This window comes from Molossus molossus, unplaced genomic scaffold (assembly GCF_014108415.1).
Source record: "Molossus molossus isolate mMolMol1 unplaced genomic scaffold, mMolMol1.p scaffold_m16_p_16, whole genome shotgun sequence".
In the NCBI taxonomy this organism is placed as follows: Eukaryota; Metazoa; Chordata; class Mammalia; order Chiroptera; family Molossidae; genus Molossus; species Molossus molossus.
Window position 1 is genome coordinate 50429847 of NW_023425351.1, and position 20876 is coordinate 50450722.

The 20876-nt window shown below is 38.0% G+C and overlaps 1 protein-coding gene across 3 annotated transcripts in view; it reads right to left on the reverse strand.

Annotated features, from left to right (window-relative positions):
• RSPO2 (R-spondin 2) overlaps positions 1–20876 on the reverse strand; it is a 149229-nt gene that overhangs the window by 38446 nt on the left and 89907 nt on the right. For 2 of the 3 annotated variants that reach the window (XM_036264192.1, XM_036264190.1), the window contains 2 exons: positions 12961–13104; positions 10182–10370 (listed from right to left, as the gene is read on the reverse strand). In XM_036264192.1, coding sequence (XP_036120085.1) covers positions 10182–10370; positions 12961–13104 — 333 coding nt within the window. The remainder of the gene's footprint in view (positions 1–10181; positions 10371–12960; positions 13105–20876) is intronic. The other variant, XM_036264193.1, reaches the window with a different exon arrangement.

The window sequence follows — 20876 nt, forward strand, 5'->3', positions numbered from 1 at the left end:
AAACCAAAGGGCAAAGTGGCAGAAGTAAGCCAGTCATGGAAAGAATGGAAAATAGAACAAAATTAACAACGAAAGTAGCAGAATAAAATTGTACTATCTGCATATGTGCTTATTTACTCCTCACAGCAATCTTGTGACATACTGTCCCCTTTTACTATATGGCTAAACCTTGGGAAACTACATTTCCCAGTGCTATTCAACCAGTAAGTGACCAAGACCAGTACATAACAGATTTATAGCTCTTTACTTTTCCAATATACAATCATCCACCATCACTGAAGGTATAAAACAGAAGCAAGTGACAGTTTTCCTAATACATCCAAGTGTGTATTGGGGGGCTTGGAGGGAAGTCAGGGGGAAGAGTCATGAACTGAATAATGGATAAGGACTAGGGGAAAACAAATAATGCAAGGTGCATTGCTTCCCACCCAATGCTGCGAACACCACAATTGATAACTATACACTTCTCTCTGGAACCCAGCATTTCACTCAGAATCCTCCTCAACCCAATGACCCAGCCAGCTGGTAGTAAACATGCTAAGTAAACCCACCTTAGATATACAATCGAAATTGGACCCTAGGGGAACATTTCATCCTTGATCTGAATAATATTTATATACTTTAAATTTTTAGAGTATTCCAAGCTGGCTGATAAGGAAACCTCATTTTAGAAGTTAACATCACAAGCTAGAAAAGAGTGAATACATCCCTGAGTCTTGGGAAATGGCATATGGAAGTAGTAGTTAGAAAGCAGATAGAGTTCAGTTGGGGTAAATGCAAAATGTGCCTCAATGTAACAAAATACACTATACTAATAAAACTGGGGAATGGCTTGGCTTAGAAAGAAAAAGATACAAGGGCCATAGTAGACTGCAAGTCAAGGCAAAATCCTGCACTCTTCAGAAAAGCAAGCGTAACAGAAAAATGCATAAACATCAGAATCCATAAGTATTCTTTGGTAATTCTCCCAAACTCAGACTCTGTTTAAAGACCTGCCCCCAAATCTGGGCTGTGCAGTTTCTCTTCTTCCACCTTGCCAAGACCTCAGTCACCTCCATCCCAGGCGGCATACTCCTAAAGCACCTCCATGCTCAGAAGTCCCGCATGGCTCTCCACCGTGTGCAAGGTAAGACCCAAAAGCTTGTCTTCTCCACAGAAGCACTTCACAATCAGTAGGCAATGAATATTCTTGCTGTGAGCTCCTGTAACTTCCATTCTCAAACTCAGCTTCAACCAGACTCTTCTGTTGACCCCTCTTAGACATGAGAAGCACATTTTGGCATCTACACTTCCCCCCCATAATATTCTATCTTAAAAAACCTCCTCCCTGTTTAAACATTCACTAGACACCAGGAAGTTCTCAACATATTCAATATTCACTGAAGAGAACTAAGTGGACGATTCCATTCAAATATCACAAGTAAGTCATGCTCAAAATCACTAATCAGCAAAGAGATGTAAATTAAAACAACAATGAGGTATCACCTCACACCTGCCAGAATGGCTGCCACCAACAAATCATCACACAATAAGTGCTGGCGAGGGTGTAAAGAAAAGGGAACCCTAGAACACTGCTGGTGGGAATGCAGACTGGTGCAGCCACTATAGAAAAGAGCATCGAGTTTCCTCAAAGAATTACAAATGGAACTGCCACTTGACCCAGTGATCCCACTTCTAGGAATATATCCTAAGCATCCTGAAATACCAATCAGAAAGAATTATGCACTATTTACAATAGCTAAGATCTGTAAACAGCTCAAGTGTCCATCAACAGATGAAGTATAAAAAAGCTGTGGTACATTTACTATGTAGCTGTAAATAAAAAAGAAGAATCTTTTATCCTTTGAGACAGCATGGAGTGACCTGGAGAGTATTATGCTAAGTGAAATAAGCCAGCCAGAAAAAGTATCGTAAGATCTCACTTATCCGTGGAATCTAATGAAAAAATAAACTGATGAACAAAATAGATCCAGAGACATGGAAGCATGGAACAGACTGACAGATCTCAGAGGGAAAGGGGGAGAGTGGGGATGCAAAGGGACAAACCAAAGAACTTATTTGCATATACGATAACCAATGTCACAGGTAACAGTGAAGGTGGCGGAGGGGGGCAGGAGCAGGGAGGAGGGTGTCAATGAGGGAAAAAGGTGGGGGGACATCTGTAATACTTTCAAGAATAAAGATAAATTTTTTAAAACAGTTCTGATTTCGCCCTGGCCAGTTTGGCTCAGCGGTTAGAGCGTCAGCCTGCGGTCCGGAGAGACCTGGGTTCGGTTCCCGCTAAGGGCATGTACCTCGGTTGCAGTTTGTCCCCGGCCCTGGTTGGTCGTGTGGGTGGCAGCCACTCGATGTGTCCCTTCACGTCGATGTTTCTCTCTCTCTCCCCCTTCCTCTCTCTCCCTCCCACTCTATCTGTACAAACAATGGAAAAATATCCTCGGGTGAGGATTAAAAAAAAAAAAACAGTTCTGATTCCATATTGCCTATGCCTCTACCAAGTCACATTTCATGATTATACCTTCAGTTTCAGTTTTCATTGAGGGATAAGCCTCCCAAGCTGCCTCTGCCTTCTGGAAACAGGCGTTTGTTATACAGATGTTGCTGAAGACACCGTCCACCGTGCTACTCAATGCTCTGGATGTGAGTCCCCATTTGAGAAATATGTTTAATGTGTGTCTTCTATGGAACTAGATTTATCATTAATTTCCTCAATTCTATGATGTAGGATCCATCCCTCCCATACACATGCACACACTTGAATGTGTCTGAAATTGGAATTGAGTATTCATATGTATATTGTGCATATATGTATATATTCATATGTACATGTGTGTATATATTCATGTATTTGTGTGTATACATATAAATGTGCTGTGTGTATATGTGTACACATGCATATGTTTATGTATATATACATAAATATATGCAGGGATTTTTCCCTTTAATGACTATTATGAAATTGATATTCTATTTTATAATTATTTATTTACTTTAAATAAGAACAGAAATAACCATATCTACTTTTCCCCATTGCCTGATAAGAAGCCCAAGTCCAAAATTTTAGCCCAATTATTTCAAGCAACATATATTCATATGCTATATTTTCTTTGTCACTCCTGAGCTCTTATTCTGAGTTTTTCCTAGTTCTAATCTTTTAAATTTGTCTTGTTTTAGCATGTCATTAAATATCCTTTCACACTCAGTTATTACTAAATCCTTCGAGTAATGAGCAGGATATAAGGAGATAACATCAACTGTTAAATGTCTCTTGACTGTACAAGCTCAAATATGAGAAAACAATACCGACACAGAAATACCAGGTCAAGTATTATACAAACAGGTCAGCTGCAAAGCAAAATCCATTGCCTTTACACGTTTAGTCTAAATTAATTGTAATAACTTTTGTACCTGAACCTTTTTGCCCCCTGTATTGCACAAATAACTTTATCATCTCCAACACTTCTGTGTGATGACAACATGAATCACCCTGGGATTTCAGTAAAACTCTGTCATTATTCCCACTAAAATCTGTGTCATTTTCCTGTGTCCCGATGCTGGAGGCTTTCCACCAGCACAGCTCTAGGTCATTCTAGTAGCTGGAGAAGTATTTACAGGAAATCAACGAGCAACCGCCTGTGCCTTTTATCAACACCAGTGGAAGTCCCCGAGAGGGTCTGATGAGGAAAATAAGTTGTTCTAAGAAATCATTAGGGGATTTATACTTGGGACTTCCTTATCTCATACGGGGGGGAAAAGTCCCCTGTAAATTGGGTGTGTGTGTAGGGGGGGGGGTCTACCACTGACACCATGTGTGTCCTATTAAAGTTGTTTTTATTTTAGAGTGTTGTAAAAATGGTTTTATATATTTTACATTAAGATCAGAGTGGTTTACTGCTGGGTAAAATTCATAAAAGAAAGGCCCCTGTGGAATTTTCCTGTCCTTGTCTTGTTGCACACAGAATGCTAGGCCTTCGGTGGCATATGTAGTTGAGAAATCCTTTTTACAAGTGCCCATAAAAGAGAATGGTACATGTTGCTCCAGACTGTAATTAAATGGAGCTAGTAGAGACTCCAGATGGGAAGCTGTAGAGAATGGCACAAAGGTGTGGCTTCCTTCATGCTCTCCTCCCCGGCCCCTCCGGCAAGCCAGGCTGGCACCAGGACAGCCTCAAAATGAAACAGGGCGAAGAGGTTGTCTTAGACCCCGCCCTCAGCCTCCATGTGATGGGCACTTTGCATGCCCTGAGGTGTCCATGTCTCAGTCCAAGGCTGCACTCAGTTTGCACTCTGCACAGCTCACGATCTCCCATGCACACTGCGTCACCGCCCACTTTTCTGCTCTTCCTTCTCCTCTGACAAGTACCCTCTGAAATGCGACAATTAGTAGATCTGAAAGAAACCATTGCTAAAATAAGACCCCAGAAAAACAAAACCGCCACCACCAACAGGTGTGAATAGTTATCACCTACCCACGTTCCAGCAAACAAGGAAAAAAAATGAGAAAGTGGTGGGTGGACAAGCCAAATACAGACGGACTCATAGAGAGCAGGCAGACAGCTCTGATGGGGTGGTGGGTGCTGGTGGGGGGAGGAATTGAGCAAAGAGAGAGAGAACTCATGGACATGGACAACAGTGTGGTGAAGGTGGTGGGGAGAGCAGAGAGCGGAAAATGGTGATGGAGAAAATAAAATAAAAATAAATTTTAAAACTTTTTTTAATTTTTAAGAACTCTAAAGCAGGACTTTCAGACACTTTAGCTACTGAGAGAAATGTCTGTTGGCAGGTGGATCTTGGCTAACATCAATTTAATATAATAATTTTACATTAACATTTGAAACATGGCTGCTTAGAAACTGTCCCATGTTTAGCATAGCAAATAGAGGGGCAGCAAGAATGTCCTTTTTAAATACTGTCTTCTTCATATAAAAATGTTAATACCTACATTCCTGACAACTATGAACATTTCAAAAGAAAAGAAGCTTTACTCTTATCCTCTCTTCCCAATGATTCTTGAGGTTGGCATGTATAAAACAGACCACATAAATTGCAACTCAAATGTAAACAAAATGTACAGAAATAACATATGTCTAAGACATATTTTCTTGACCCTTATCCTACTAAAAATGTGCTTATTTCCTGCTCTCAGTTTAACTCATCACAATCTACAACCATCTTTACTTATATTATCTAATACCTAACCTAGTCCATATGTTGCTGTCAATTTATATACAGAAAACAAAGATTAGAGAGGTTTTATTACTATTGCTTTTTAAAAGTAGATGTTTGCTGAAATGAAGGGTTTAAATTGCTAAATAATATTTTCTGTTGCTTCCTACCAAGTTAAAAGCCACTTTTATAAAACATAGATAATGGTCAAGTAAGGTCTCAGAAAAGGAATACGTTATTTTCCAGTTGAAATAGTATGTAGTAGCAGATTCCATATTTAAAGTTTAGCCCACTCCTAGGAAATGTGATTAAGGCTTAAAGAATTGCACCATGTTGTTACTAACAGCTGCGGTGTGGTGAGGTGAGGCACCCAGACCCCAAGAGTCAAAAAAGCTATCTGACCATATGCCAAGGCATCCCCTAAATCACTTTAACTGTCTGACTGCTTAAGTGGGTCAGAAGGAGAAAAACCAGCTTCGTGAGGACCAGGGAGCAAGGGCCAGAGCTGAAACCCGGCTGGAGCTCTCCACACAGGCACCCTCAGCTAGATGGTGACTGAAAGACTAGGGATGACAATAACAATCATGAAGCCACTCTTTTTTCCCCAACAAACAGAGGACCAATGATAGTAAAATTATAGGAGAAGAAGTCTTAGTAGGGGAAGCTGAACCAAAGCAAAGCCAATGAATAGCTCCACACTTTGGCATTTATGAAATGACCTTTAGAGTATGTCCCACTAGTTATTTCAAGTAGGAAGATGTTGGGGGGGGGGGGGGGTGACAGGGTGCCATGTTTCAAAAGGTAGAGCAAAAGTAAAATGAAGTGTCTGAGGGAGAAACAGTTTAAAGTTGGCTACTTTGATGACAGACAACCATGGCTTCATCTTTGACTTTTGTTGCAAGGAACAAGAAAAAGGCACAGGAAATCTTGGGTTTCCTAGGCAGCAAAATATTGGTCCTACTTTTGGCTCCACCACTAGAAACTTGCTATGCATCACCTTGGTCCAGTCAGAGCCTCCCTAAATCTCAGTTCCCTCTTCTTCCCTCATGTAGAGTGAGGATCGAGACAGCCACACAACACAGCCATTGAGCCAGTAGCTAAACAGTTTTCCTTAGGTCTATCAAAAGTGCTCCTTTATCCAGATCTCTAGTCACATGTTACTCCCTCAATTTCCCTGACTACCCTACACAAAATAGACACTCCCAACCAACTCTCAATGGCTCCTTATCCTGCTTTATTTTTCTTTACATGAAATTACACACTCATACACTTCTTTATTGCCATGACTCCCCTTAGAAATAGCTTAATACATAGCCATGCTCAATAAATATCTAATGAATAAATTAAAATGAGCTGTCATGAGACCTTATAAAATAATGAGTCCCAAACAGACAGGACAGAATATTTCAGGTTGAGGGTGTATTGGCCAACCCTGTGAAGGAGTGGATGAGTACAGCCACCTCTAAATGTCAGCATTTCCTTCAGGACATGGGCATCTTTCAACTTGGTAGCTCCACAACCATGATTTTGTTCTTCCGTTTGTCATTTAAATATATAACAGTAGCATGTTTAATTTTCTATTAATTTACTGCCTAATAGATAACAACTTTCAGGCTTGAAATTCCTTTCATTTAAAGATTCAGGTTACATATTACTAGAATAAATTAGTACCAACATGGTGAATTCTATTACTTAGTGAGCTGAGGGTGGAAGGAAGGGAAGAGAGTTGTATCTGCAGTGAGTACAGCCTTCATTTTTAAGTAGTTCATTCTTTTTCCCCTTGTTTCCTATATTCTTTGTGCAATGTATTTTCCCTGTCACTCACTATCCATCTTTCTCTTTCTTTTCCATGATTTTTCAAGCCCTTCTTCCCCTTTCTCTATCTTCCTGCTCTCTTGGTGGCTAAACCTCAGGTCACAAACGGATTTAAAGTCTCGCCTAGTCTTTGAGGGTTGACTGCGTGAGAAGGAAAGGGAAGCACAAAACGGGGTGAAAGCTGCCAGATGCGAAAGGCTTGGCAAGTGCCTAGGGCAGCTACTGGAAACGTGTCCAGTTCCTTGGTGTGAAACAGCACCCGTGTGCTTACAAGCCTCTTCCACACCCTTCACATGACCACAGAACTTGCCTGGATCTTCTGACAATTAATCTGAGAGCCACTGGATTCTAGAACTGGACTGGATCTCAGAGCTCGCCTACCTTAATGCTCTGCAATTTACAAATGAGGAAATCGAGGCCAAAAGAGGTTAAGTGACTTGCCAAGGGTCACAGAATTGATGACTTGACAGGGTACAGAGACTCAGATCTCCTGATCACCAGCACAGAATCTGGAAAAATGAGTGTCAGCAAATCCCAAGGAACTCTACAGGTTATAGTCATCAGCCATGACAGAAAAGATAACTGGAAAAAGTCTGGGAAGGAACACCAAGTAACTTCAAGTGTAAATCAATCCATGACTTAGGATATTTTCAGAGAATCTTTCCTTTTTTAAAAGCAAATAAGCATATGACCAATAAGGGAGGATATAGGCTGTACCATGGCACTGTTTTTGTAAAATCTTGCATCCCTTTATTTTCTTATTTTTAGTAGTTTTTGATGGAATATCTTACACACTTAGTGACTATTCCATTGCGCTGACCTCTAACTCCTGCCTTCCAGTAATCGAAAGCAGCTGATGTTAATGTGTTGGTGCTTTAGTGTGAAGGAGGTTAAGGCTGCTTGTGTGCAATCAGGTTAAGATTGGCTCCAACAAGAGAAAAATCCATACATATGTTGAAAAGATCTGAAAAACGTCTGTATTCCCAACCTGATTATGACTTACATTTTTGCATGGTTTGTCAAAGCAGATCACTAAAATCAAATCAAGATGTAAAATGGGATGAAGTGGTTTTCTTCTCCATTCTTCCATTAATCACCGTGACCTCCCGAAGAAAGGAACGTTTTGCTCTCTCACCTGAGGCAAGGTGGGCTACTCCACTGGAAGTTATGCCAATTTTTCTCAATTGGTGCTCAAGTTCCAAAATTAATTTTCTAGTAGTAATTTCTTACATTTTTAAATAGAAGTTATGTTATTGCGGAGTAATTTTCCATTTCTAGCAACAATCCTACCTATGAAATATAGAACAATAAAACAAATTTCCCCATAATCTTTTAAACCTACTAACTTTAAAGGTTATATAAAAATTGAATTTATTAAACTGAAAATGTAGATGTGGGGATTAAAACAATAGCCAGTCTCTCCTAATAAATACTACTTGATAAAACATAAATACAAATTAAATCAGACTTCATTACTGATGATCAAAAGGAGAATATTAGCAGATGATACATATGCATCTGTTTTGGCATAATTTAAACTGCTGACAGCATCAGGTTGTTCTCTGTAAGACACTATACTGTTGTTGGTAGCACAGCGGATATGAATGCAGTAAACATTACAGGTATTACAGGTTAACAATCTAGCTGTTATCTACGAAATTCTCAAACAAGACGGGGGGCTAGGTCAAAATAGTTTAGGAGGGGAGGGGAATATTCTGGCTCTTGTTACACATAAGCATGTTTGTTATAGGAGCATTTTCAGGTTAATTTTTGCTATTAACGTAAACCACAATTGGGGGACCACATTGCTGGAAGAGAAATGGGGGGAGGGTAGTTATATAAACAATATACAACAAAGGAAGTCTTTCTTTCCAATACCTGAATACATCAGGTTTGTTTTTAGGCACGAGGTTGCAGGTTAAATGCTCTCAGCTATCCAAGAAGTGGCTTATTAGTTTTGTAAGAAAATATTTTCTTATATTTTGACTGAAAAATACCCAGTTTAAGCGAACAAAACCATCCTTGTTAGTGAAAAGCAAACCCAAAAAAACTTTGTTTCAAAGACCCAGCAAAGCAAAGCAAAACTAATTCAAGAGGAAAAGCTGCCTTCCTAATAGTAGCTTCTGAATCTGGATCTAATAGTTCTCAAAGGCCGACTGGAGTCTTCCAGTCTTAAAAGTTTGTCTTCCTCCACGGATCATAGACATTCTCTATGAGGCAGCATAATGCGGATGTAAATCCATTTTAAGCAGATATATATTCTCTCTCTGGCCTATAACCAAAAAGCTGAAAAACAGTGCACCAACAGAAAAAATAAAGGCAAACAAAAGTTTTGATTATTTTATAGGGCAATTTTCCAAAGACAACTTTCTGTTTTGCTTTTCTATGTTGTGGACTAGAAAAACTTCAGCTTCATCTCTGGCAATGTAGCATCCAGTAGTGATAAAATAAACGATAACAAGCGATTATGCTTTAAGAACCACAGTGCCGGCGCTGAGACCTACATTTCAAACAGACTGACTCAGCTTCAGCCAGCACCTGAGCTTTGTACGCTTCTCCTAATTTGTAAATGGGCCTAATCCTGTTATTACAGAATAATTACTGCAAATCAGCACAATTACTACAAAGACATGAATAAACACACACATACCAGTAGCTGTTTTCTACAAATTATTATCAAAACAAAGAGAACCAGCTAATTGTGGTAACATTAAGACAATGTTTATTCTTCCCAGTGTTTGGGCAAGTTTATTTTAAGTTGTCATCTTCAACTAGTAATGATGCAGATGATTTTACAGATTCCATAAACCTTTCTAATCTAAACTCTTCTCAGCTGAAAGTTGGCCGCTTCACTCAGAGCAACATCTGCAAAAGCCTGATTTCATAAGACCTACTTTTATGGTACATTAGCCAAAAAAAAAAAAAAAAAGGACGCGCTTTTGGACATCTCAATTTGGAAAGCTCCTTCATAATGTACACTTCTAAATTATTATGCAGGTATCATGAAAGTAAATGAAATAGTATATTCTTCGCAATTTAAGCACCTATCTTTAAATAAATACAATGTGGAATTTTATCCTCTGACCAATGTTATAATCAGGTTTCCTTCATGGGTAAATATTCTTTATTGGGGGAGGATGATTAAGGAAGAGGTGAATTCAGAAAGCACACAGCCCACGGGAGTGATTATCCAAACTCACCTCCTGGACAATGCCTCATGGCCATCTTGCATCTCCTGGATTCAGCGATAGTTGGACATGGTATTGTGTCTTTTGCTGGCTTTTTAACAATTTGCCGTGTTCTGGTTTCCAGACCCCATTTAAATCCACACGTGCGATTATTTCTGCTACAAGTTCCCCATTCACTCCAATGACCAACTTCACATCCTTCTAAATAAAGATTTAAAAAAAATACAAACACAAATAATTTGGTATCAATTTTCTCCACTGTAATCAAATTTATATACTCTCCCCACCTTTAGCTACCAAAAATTAAGCTATACAGCCCACAAAGATCTATTTTCGCCTTTCAGGAACTTTAATTCTTTGAACCATAGGGTTACTTTCATTTACAATAATCACAACATAATCAATTTAAAAACTATTACTTTCAATGTATCTTAGTTCATTTTTTGAAGAGATGCTACTGGAAGGGGCTGAAATATATGTTCTCTAAAAGATTCAATAGCTAAAACCTATAGTAGAAGATGCTATTTTCATAATATAACAAAAGACAACATTTCACAGGTCAACACCGAATGCCTCCCCTGAAATTCACAAGTGTGTTAGTTTTATTTTGAAAGTAAATATTTGATGAAAAGGGTAGGATGTTTGTTTTGTATTTTCTGATTATCTCAATTCTTTCAATAGGTTTCTGGAAACCATAGTATATGTTTCTTAGTCTCTCAATTGGTGCTACACATTATTACAGTTTGGAAAGTAAACAAGTATGGTTAGATATTTTAAAAAATGTATGATTTTCCTAGATTACATGTCTAGCTTTTAGCATCTGCTTTTGTAAAATCATACAGTGTTAAAGCAGGCTACCCTCTAATCCCTTGGGGTGAGGTTGGGGAATAAAAGGACAAAAATTGATCAAGTTAAATCTCCACAACAAATTCACCATCAAAAAGCCTCTTCATACTACAGGCCCAGGGTCCACACACAATATTTCAGTATTCCAGATCTTAGTAGGCATCGTGGTTACTCTTAACTTTTTCAAAGCTATTTAAGATTTGTATTCAGGTTTAAAAAAAAAAAAAAAAAAAAGTTTTGTATTCAGGGAAATGCATAGGACTCATTTTGTAACTTGTTTATATTTAAGGGTTTCATAAGAGTTTCCATTGACTATCGGTAATGGGCATGGGTCTTGCCTCTCAAAAGCAAACTCAACATTCTCAATATGCTCTTCTAGTGACTTTTCTATTTTTTAATAGGGTGTTGCTTATATGAACGCATTCACTCACACATAAATAGGAACGTAAGTACACATTTCTTCATAAACCTCTTATTTAAATGTGTTCTCTGCAAGCTTTCAAATATATAATTATAGATTATTTTAGCAATATTTCTGCAGAAAGAAAATTCTCAATTTTCTTTTTTAAGTTTCCATTTCCAGGAGATGGGAAGTCTCACTTATAATACATAGCTCTGTTGTGCATCCTATCAGATGTATAAGATGTCAAATAAAATTCAGGGGTGGGGTGGAGGGCTGGGAGTAATGAAGATGCAATTACACCTAAGAATAGATCCAGGCATTCATCTGAATGCAGGTACTGACAGGGCTTTAACTTTTAATTGGTAGTATAAAAACCAAACCATATAAAAACAGTAAAAAAGTAGTATAAAAACCAAAGTGTGCCCTGGCCGGTTTGGCTCAGAGGTTAGAGCATCAGCCTGCGGTCTGGAGAGACCTGGGTTTGGTTCCTGCTAAGGGCACGTACCTCGGTTGCAGTTTGTCCCTGGCCCTGGTTGGGTCGTGTGGGTGGCAACCACTCGATGTGTCCCATCGATGTTTCTCTCTCTCTCTCTCTCTCTCTCTCTCTCCCTCCCTCCCACTGTATCTGAACAAAATATATATATAAAAATGTCCTTGGGTGAGGATAAAAAAACAACAACAAAGTGTTTTTCAAACACTTAAAACATATAAAATTTTGCCTGGCTGATGTGGCTCAGTGGAGTGAGCATCGTCCCATGGACTAGGAGGTCCCGGTTTGATTCCAAGTCAGGGAATATGCCCAGGTTGTGGGCTCCATCCCTAGTGGATGATGTGTCAGGAGGTAGCCGATCAATGTTTCTCCCTCACAGGGATGTTTCCATCTCTCCCTCCCTCCCTCTTTCTAAAAAGTCAATAAAAACCTATTTTAAAATATAAAAAATAAAATTTATAAAATGTGTATTTCTCATTATTCACAAACAGTATATATGTGTATATTAAATTATGCATTTGAGCTATATAAATTTAGTAAATCTATTTTAATGCACTTTGCAACATGCAGCCATCAAAATATGTTTTGCACAAAAATTTTCTTCCCAGTGATTAAAAAAACAAATGGCTAAGAAGATCCATAATTGATATACATAACAAAAGTGATAGAATCATTAATTACAGGGTAGTGCTTGAAAATATTCTTTTTCTTTGAAACGAAATGTTTTTCTCTAACAGATACCAATAATTTATTAAGATAATTAAAAAATAGATGTATTAAACCTATGACAAAAACATTATCAGCATTTGAAATTTAATCTAGCAAATGTACAACTATCAAATTTTGTAGCAAAATGTAATGTATATGACTACCCAATGTCATGATGCCTAAAGAATTCAGAAAGTCAGCAAAAAACTTAAAATTTCAGTTCTAATTAACAAGACATGAGAACCAATTTGTTTTTAGGTTGAATATATCCAGCATGCTTTTTTTCCCCTCAAGAAACAGGTGTCAAAAGTTGCACTTTGAAAGTTACACGAAAAACTACTCACCCACACATTCCATGGTTTCATCTAATGGTGCAAAACCATCTGGACATTCATCAAAGCAACGGCCTCTATGCAAATAAAAGCCTACTTTGCACTTGGTACAAAAATCTTTGCTAAAGCAAGAATCACAGTTTTCTATTCTGCATCCTAAAAACAAGTTTAAAGAGAAAAAGAGAAAATTTTAGTCAAAGAAATGCACTTGTTTGGCAAATAAAATGTTCACAAACTCATCAGATTAATTGAAATTCTAGTGGTCAGAGAAATATGTGTTCAACTTATGTGTTTCTTAATTTCATCTCATTCTAAGTCACTCCTACCTCTTGCAACAGCTCACCACATCAGTAAACTAAGACAATTCCAGCCCATGGCCCTCGGCAGCCATGAGACCCTTCACAAATTTTTGTAACTCCAAATGGGATTAAGTAGGATGTAAAAGGAAAAGAAAACACCCCCACTACAAATTACATTGCTGCTGGGATTGAAATCTGTTCTGCTCTTCAAAAGACCTACAATGGAAAACACAAAAGGACTACTCTAATCAGTATCTTCTGTTTCAGGATAGTAAATTAAAAGTCTGTTTATGTTGGTCAATGCTGGCATTTACTTTCATCAGAGGGTTTCTTAACTTGGACGGGTAGTTTAGGTCATTTAAACACACACACACACACACACACACACACACACACACACACAATGTGCCAAAGGCTTTACATGCATTTCCATTTAGTCTCCATAATAATCCTACACGGCGGGCAGTACTATCCCTACTTTGCAAATAAAGAATTTGAGACTAAGAGACAGTAAGTCATATAGCTTAGTAGTAGTTGAGTTGGCTCAGAAAGCCCCCAAAACTGATTGCTCCGAAATCTGTTCTCCTTGTTCTGTAACCCGCTAACTGAATCTCACTAGGAGCAGTCTCTGAAACAGGAGTGCTTTCAGGCCTGCTACATCTGGGTTTGAACCCCAGATCAGCCCTTTCCAGCTCTGTGCCTCTGGACAACCACATACCTCCCTGAGCCTCTATCTCCTTCTGTATATAACAGGGATGTCGTCGCAAGGCTATTGTGAGAAGGTGTAACACTATATGTAAATTGACTGGCTCATATAGGCAGTCTGCAGATAGAAGCAATAGATTAGAAACATGTATTTTTCCACTAAACACACATTACAACAAGGTGTAAAAAAGAAGCGATACTTTATCTTGCTTTCTAGGTCAGATTCCCTGATAGGCCAGTAATATCTGGGCCAGAGATAGCTGGCTTGCACGGGGAAAAATAAGTGTACTCTAAACTACTCTTCAGAAGAAAGGAGAGAAGGTTAGAGGATTGGTTAATTGAAAGGTCAGGTTTTTCAACAGATTATAGTACATTATTACTTGCAACAGATTTAATTGATGGTAATTAACAGCATGTAAAGCTCTATGAAAACTCCATAGCATTGCTTTTATTCATTTAACAAGCCTCTGAGTGCCAGTGCTGTGTTTAGAGCTTTAATGATTCAGAAACGCTTTAAAATATATAGCTCCTGCAAGCAAAGAAATAATGGAATAGAAAATAGTAACCAAAACGTAAAATCACTGAATATTAAAATTTTGAAAATAAAGCCAGAAAGTAGAATTAGAGGCTGAATATATATATTTCATTAAAATAAAATAAAATAAATTATAAATAATGACTGTTTCTAGACCTTTAAAGGGAAAATGGCAACTCTTCACCTTTCAACATTGAGTCTAAACAGGTCTTCATGTATTAAATGACCACCATGAAGCAGTTAATTCAACTTCTAAAATGTTACCATATTTACAATTGGAAAACTAGCTATGTGTGGGTGAAAGTCCATAGTCAAATTATAGTATTGCTCTTTTCGGGGAGGATGGTGGGCACAGAACACTTTATCACCTCATAAAAGGTTCATTTGTAGTCTTAAATGCTGTAACATATATTTTAACAAAACCGTGGTCTATAGCTGGTCAGTAGCTTCTTAATCATGGTGAAAATACATGACCATAATGTCCACAAATTGCTGGTTTTCTTGTTACTTTTTTTTTTTTAAGCAAGCAGCCTTCCCTGTTAGCAGAATTATTTCCCAAGAAATAATGATAAACATTCCAAAGATAAAACAGAACTAAGGATGAAAAGAACAAAGCATTTATATTTTAGAAAGAGTACTATACACTTCATAAATCAATTGTTATCTAGAAAGTCTGATTTTTCTTTAAAACATGATCTGCACCAGTAATCTTTTTGGCCACAACGTTATAGCAATAAGCATTTGGAATTAATTTTACAAGGTCCTTTCCTGATCTTTATTGTTACCTGTAACTCTTTTTCCTCATTTTGTTTCATGCTCCTAATACCAGTTCACAGAATGCAGAATTTCTGAAATACCTATCATTCTCTGTAAAGTCCCTTAGGACGTCTTCAGCCATAAATCCTTCTAGAAGAAAGCTTGATTGTTTGTCCTCAAATTTAAATAGAATAAAAATCTGATGTGTTCTAATTGTAGAATATGACAACCATGACAAAGCATGAGGTGAATTATCAGCAATGACCGTGAGTAAGCACAAAGACCTAGAATTAAGTGAAAAAGTCAAGTTGCAAGGTATCTAGCCAATGATATAATGAAATCATACATGCATGATGGTGTATGGAGAGGCTAATTTGGGAAAGATTGGTAGAATTTTGGAACACGTTAAAATTATATATTTCTGAATTATATGAATCTTTTATAATTGTGATGCATTTAGTATTAAAGTAAAGCACACAAAATCATTGCAATATACATTTGTGACCTACTAAAATTTATAGACAATAAAACTTTATTAAACATTCTAAAATAAATTCTTTGGATTTTGAGGCAAGAATAAAGGAATATTATCCCATCCCAATTTTTCTAGATTTGGGTGCATGAAATTACACCCCTTAGTTGATCATGCTGCACCTGCTTTATCTTTCAAATTATGCAATCATTTGCCCGTCTCTTGATGGTATTGTTTTCCTTCACTCAAATTATAAGGAAAAAAATAAATTATTTTTTATTCAGTAGAGCATTTATTTAAAGAAAAGCTCTGATTGGTGCCAAGTCCCAACATCAGAAGCCCTGCTGACCTTCCTGGTCTCAGTCACTCTTTTCCACAACAGAAAACTAACACCTGCGGCCTATACATTCAACATCCTGAACTGACACAACTCATCTAATCACAGCCACTCATGAATGGGAAACTTTTTATTTTTATTTATTTTTAATTTTTAATTTATTTACTTTTTTTGGTGATGGTGGTGGTGAGAACGAAAAGCTTTTTAAAGCTAGCACCTGCATTAATCACCTACCCAAGAAATGTCCATCAGGACATGCTTCTTCACTTTAAAACCTTTCCTCACCGGCTCCTTGTCCATCCATGACACCCTACCCTCTTCTGCCATTTCCCCTGAGACTACTTTTTTTTTTTTGCTTTGGAGAAAACCACTATTTGTAGGGACCCACAGTCCTATACTGCCTCTCCCCAAACCAACCTACAGCTACTCTACCCAAAACCTCTTAAACTTCTTATCCTTAAATAATTGGGATTTCCATCAACTCTATTAACTCATTCTTAATATAAAAGTAAAACATTCTCATTATAAATAAAAATTCAAAACAATGCAGAAGGGTTAAAAGAAAATACAGAAATACCCTTCCTTACTTTAATGGCATAGCAGGCCTACTTCTCAGAAATAGCAACTCTATGACATTTCAGAAAAATCTCTATGTCCATTTCATAAATGAGTTTTTAGTAGGCTGATAAAGCTTAGAAAACTATACTGTATAAGAAATCAAGTATATCAAAGTTTACTAAACACAAGTCTTTTCTAGAAAAATTTGGGCTTTAAGTCCTTGCACAGAAATATAAGACCCTGGTTTAGCCAATTTACATGCTTCCAAATTACATGCCTCCTCAAAAATGCAATCCACGAAACGAGGACTGCCAATATCGGTTTAAGTAAAATTACTGTCCAAGTGAAACTGCCTCCAAATGCAGTCTGACGGGGCTGTCATTTGGCAAGAAGGGCTTGTTCTGGCCAAGAGAGAAAAAAATAGGCTGGGTACCTCTTCTCCTGTCCCCCCACAGTACCCATACAGGCTCCATTATAACATTTTCAAATTACACTGTAGTGCAGTTCAACAGTTCATTCCAAACATTCTCCAAAAATGTAGGATTGTGCCAGACCCTGAGAACATAAAATTATAATACTCATTCCCTGTCCTGGAGGTGTGAACACCAAAGAGAGGGCCGTGTGTACGTTCAGGGTGTTGCAACACAGCACCGGGGTTATGCACTGGGTACTGTAGAGGCAGGGAAGACGGAGTCATCTCTGTTCTGCCATTCTAGTTTTCTTTATTTTGTTTTCAATCTGCGAATTCCTTGTTTCTAACACAGAGCCGGACACATGGTGGAGTTTTAATACTTGCCAAGTGAACTCATGTGAATGCCACTTAAAAGTTCAATTATTTTATATTTAAAAGCTCATTTGAATGCTTAGTTTGAAATTGCTTACACGTGCACTATAAATATCTTGACTATAAAAAGAAAAGTTGGTTGGTTGCTGTTAATCTTATTGGAGGAACAAACAGTTAAACAGCTATTTAGAAATAGAAAACACCTACATAGAAAACAATTATAACAGAGACTAAGTATTGAGTGTGGCAGGTAATATGTGCTATAGAAGTTGGAACCTCAACTGAGCACATTTCCGAAAGACAGAGGAAAGAGTTGAGTTCTGGCCATACAACATTTCATAATAAGGCAATGACGAAAATTCACACAGCATGTGATGGGCCAAAGAAGGGTGGCTCAAATGAAGGGGAGGTTACGTGGAGGGGATGGTTACTCGAGCTTGGATTTTGTTACCTGGTTTCGAAAAAAGGAGGTAAAATTATAAATTATTTGTACTTTTGGTGGTTTTAATTATTTAAGTAACAATTAAAATGCAGTCAGGTTCAAGATTAGGGCTTGCTCTGGCTATAATAAGATGCTTGAACCTAAGAGCAACATGACAACGATGGTACCTGGTTTGTTCACCAGGAGCCAAGCATCACGATGGATAACGAAAGGCACAGATGAAAAAGCACTTCGGGATCTTCAGTCTCACGAAAGGAAAGGCCCCAGGCAGGCAATGAGGTAACAATGTCACTACTCTGACGTGTACACAGAGTGAGCTGGGGAGTCCATACTTTCAGGAAATTAAGCTAAGGTAAGGGAAACCTCTGGGAGTCTCAACACTGAGAATAACAGTCACGGGGAAAAGGAGTGACGTGAACCAATAGAACTGACAGACTGAGTTGCAAGGATGAAAACAGAGAAGCCAAAGAGCTACCACTATCCCCTCTGCCGCTGGTCCCACAGCTCCCGGAGGGCCAGGGCACGCTGGCAGAGTTGGTTTTGTTTATCTCACCAGCAAAATCTAGATGACAAGAACCAGCTCTTAATTGAATATCTCAGCATGGCCAATCATATGAACAAAAAATTAAAACCTTGAATTGAAAGCAAAGAAAAATCAACCTCTGTTAAACCCACAGTGGGAAAAAAAATGCAGTTCTGCGTATTACAATCACTTATTGGAGAAAGGAAAGAAATCAGTGAGGTACAGGTGACCTGGGACACACACCAAGGAATCCATTTCTATTGTTTCTTGATCATCAGGGTTGTGGGATTCAGGCTGCATTAATCTGACTGATAATCTGACTGCTTACTGTTCCTCTGCTGCCCTTCATTGCAAACTACCAGCACCTCCGTTTCTAGTGAGGCAGATGCTGACACCCATGAGGGACATTTAGTCTTCAGACTGCAGTTACAAGAATCCGAGGGCATCAAAACCACTCCTGGAAAACTCTATCGGTTTCTCTGCTTGGTGTATGCTAAATTTGAACAGAAATTAAAACGACAGGTTGTTCCAAAAGACATTTGAAATTAGACCTTTAGCATTTTTTTCCCCACATGGAAAGTACTAGACTGTACAATGTAATATGAGGTTTTGTATAATTGTTTAAATATTTTTAGGTTTCTCTAACAACTTAAAATAATGCTGTTTAACATTCCTTCCCAAAACTTGCAATGGTGTATAAATATCCCAAATAAAGTTTTTAAGCTTTATGTTAATAAAATCACATATTTCTAATATGTACTATTGCAGTAACCCCATTAGAGTAGGGACCAATGAAAACTATGACCTAAAATCTACAATTACATTCTTTGTAGTATGGTCTAGTTACCCAGAGCCCATTGGTAGCTCTGTCATGTTCAACCTAAAGAAAATAAAGGACAAATTCGGAGTTTTCAGGACTCAGTGTTTCATACTTACAACTCAACTATTTGAGTGATGAGGCAGAAAATCAGCATGACTAAGATAACAGAAGATCCAGGGGAGAAGTCTGCGTAAAGCCCACTGGAATGGGTTTAAGTCGAGACTGCCTTAGTAGTTAGGAGAGGTAGCTCAGGATGAAATTGAACTATGTCAAGTACAGAATATTACACTCAGAACAAGAGCCAAAGACAAGAAATAAAAACTCTGGTGAGAAAATAGTGGCCTTGCAAATAGTACGGTGGTTGGCAGATAGGTGGTTAGAATCTTTGTTCCCTTTGCTCAGTAGCCTCATCTATGAAAAAAAGGTGCCCTGGCCGGTTTGGTTCAGCAGTTAGAGAGACCCAGTCCAGAGAGACCCGGGTTCAGTTCCCGCTAAGGGTGCGTACCTCGGTTGCAGTTTGTCCCCGGCCCTGGTTGGTTGTGTGGGTGGTAGCCACTTGATATGTCCCTTTCACATCAATGTTTCTCTCTCTCTCTCTCTCCCTCCCAGTCTATCTGCACAAAAAATGAAAAGAAATGTCCTTGGGTGAGGATAAAAAAAAAAAAAGAGGTAACATCAGTCCCTGTCTCCTAGAGAAGTCAAGCGGATTCAGAGGCCTAATACAGGCAAAAATGTTGGCACAGCATCTGCTGTGTAATGTGAACTATTATGAGTGTAAAAATTTACCAATAGGCCAGTCCAAGATGGCAGATAGAAGGAAGCTCAAACAAGATAGAAGGATACTCTATGTTGGGGGCATATGTATGCATACATGTATATGTAATAATTATAATTTTATACATATAAATTATAATCATTATAATGATATAATATATAATTATTCTTATATCTCTTTCAAAAAAAGCATTATCTGTAGTGAATTATCTCTACCCTTGTTTAGGTCATGCGGCTAAACAAATTGAGTACAATCATTAGTTGAGTACCTACATGGAAAATCATCTACTTCAATCACTGGGAACCAGGATTTAGGAAAACTGAGATCTAAATGCAATTTTGTCCTTGGGGTTGGGGCTGGGGAATTATGTCCCTTCTGTCCCTACTCCCTTCACCGTCAGATAATACCAGACATACCTAGATCAGATGAATGTTCAGAGAATCAAATTAAAGATGAGAACAAAAGAATAGGTGAAAGGAACCATATAAAATCTGTATCACTCCATAGAGCCAAATAAGCCAAACAGACATTGTTTGCCATGAGCAGTACCTCTTCCTGAGCACAAGAAAGCTGTTCGGCTGTGACATGCACTAAAGATGGCCTCTCAGGCCATTAGGGCAGTGACCACAAGGAGAGTAAAATTCTGGCCTTGGCAGCTTTTTTAATCTCCAAATTGCAATTAGGTAAAATTAATGAACTCCATCCAGAAATTTGTATATTGTTTTTCAGATAACTATTAAGTTCTGTCTTATGTGCCAAAAGTGCCCTTCATTTCAACCTCCGAGGATATATATGCTGTCAAAAATAATTTTTTCCTCCTGACTCATTTTAACTTAGTGTTACAACAGTTCATTAAAATAAAAACCCAAAATTCAAATTTATGAAATATGTTGCTGGTAGCTTCACTATAATATTTGAATGT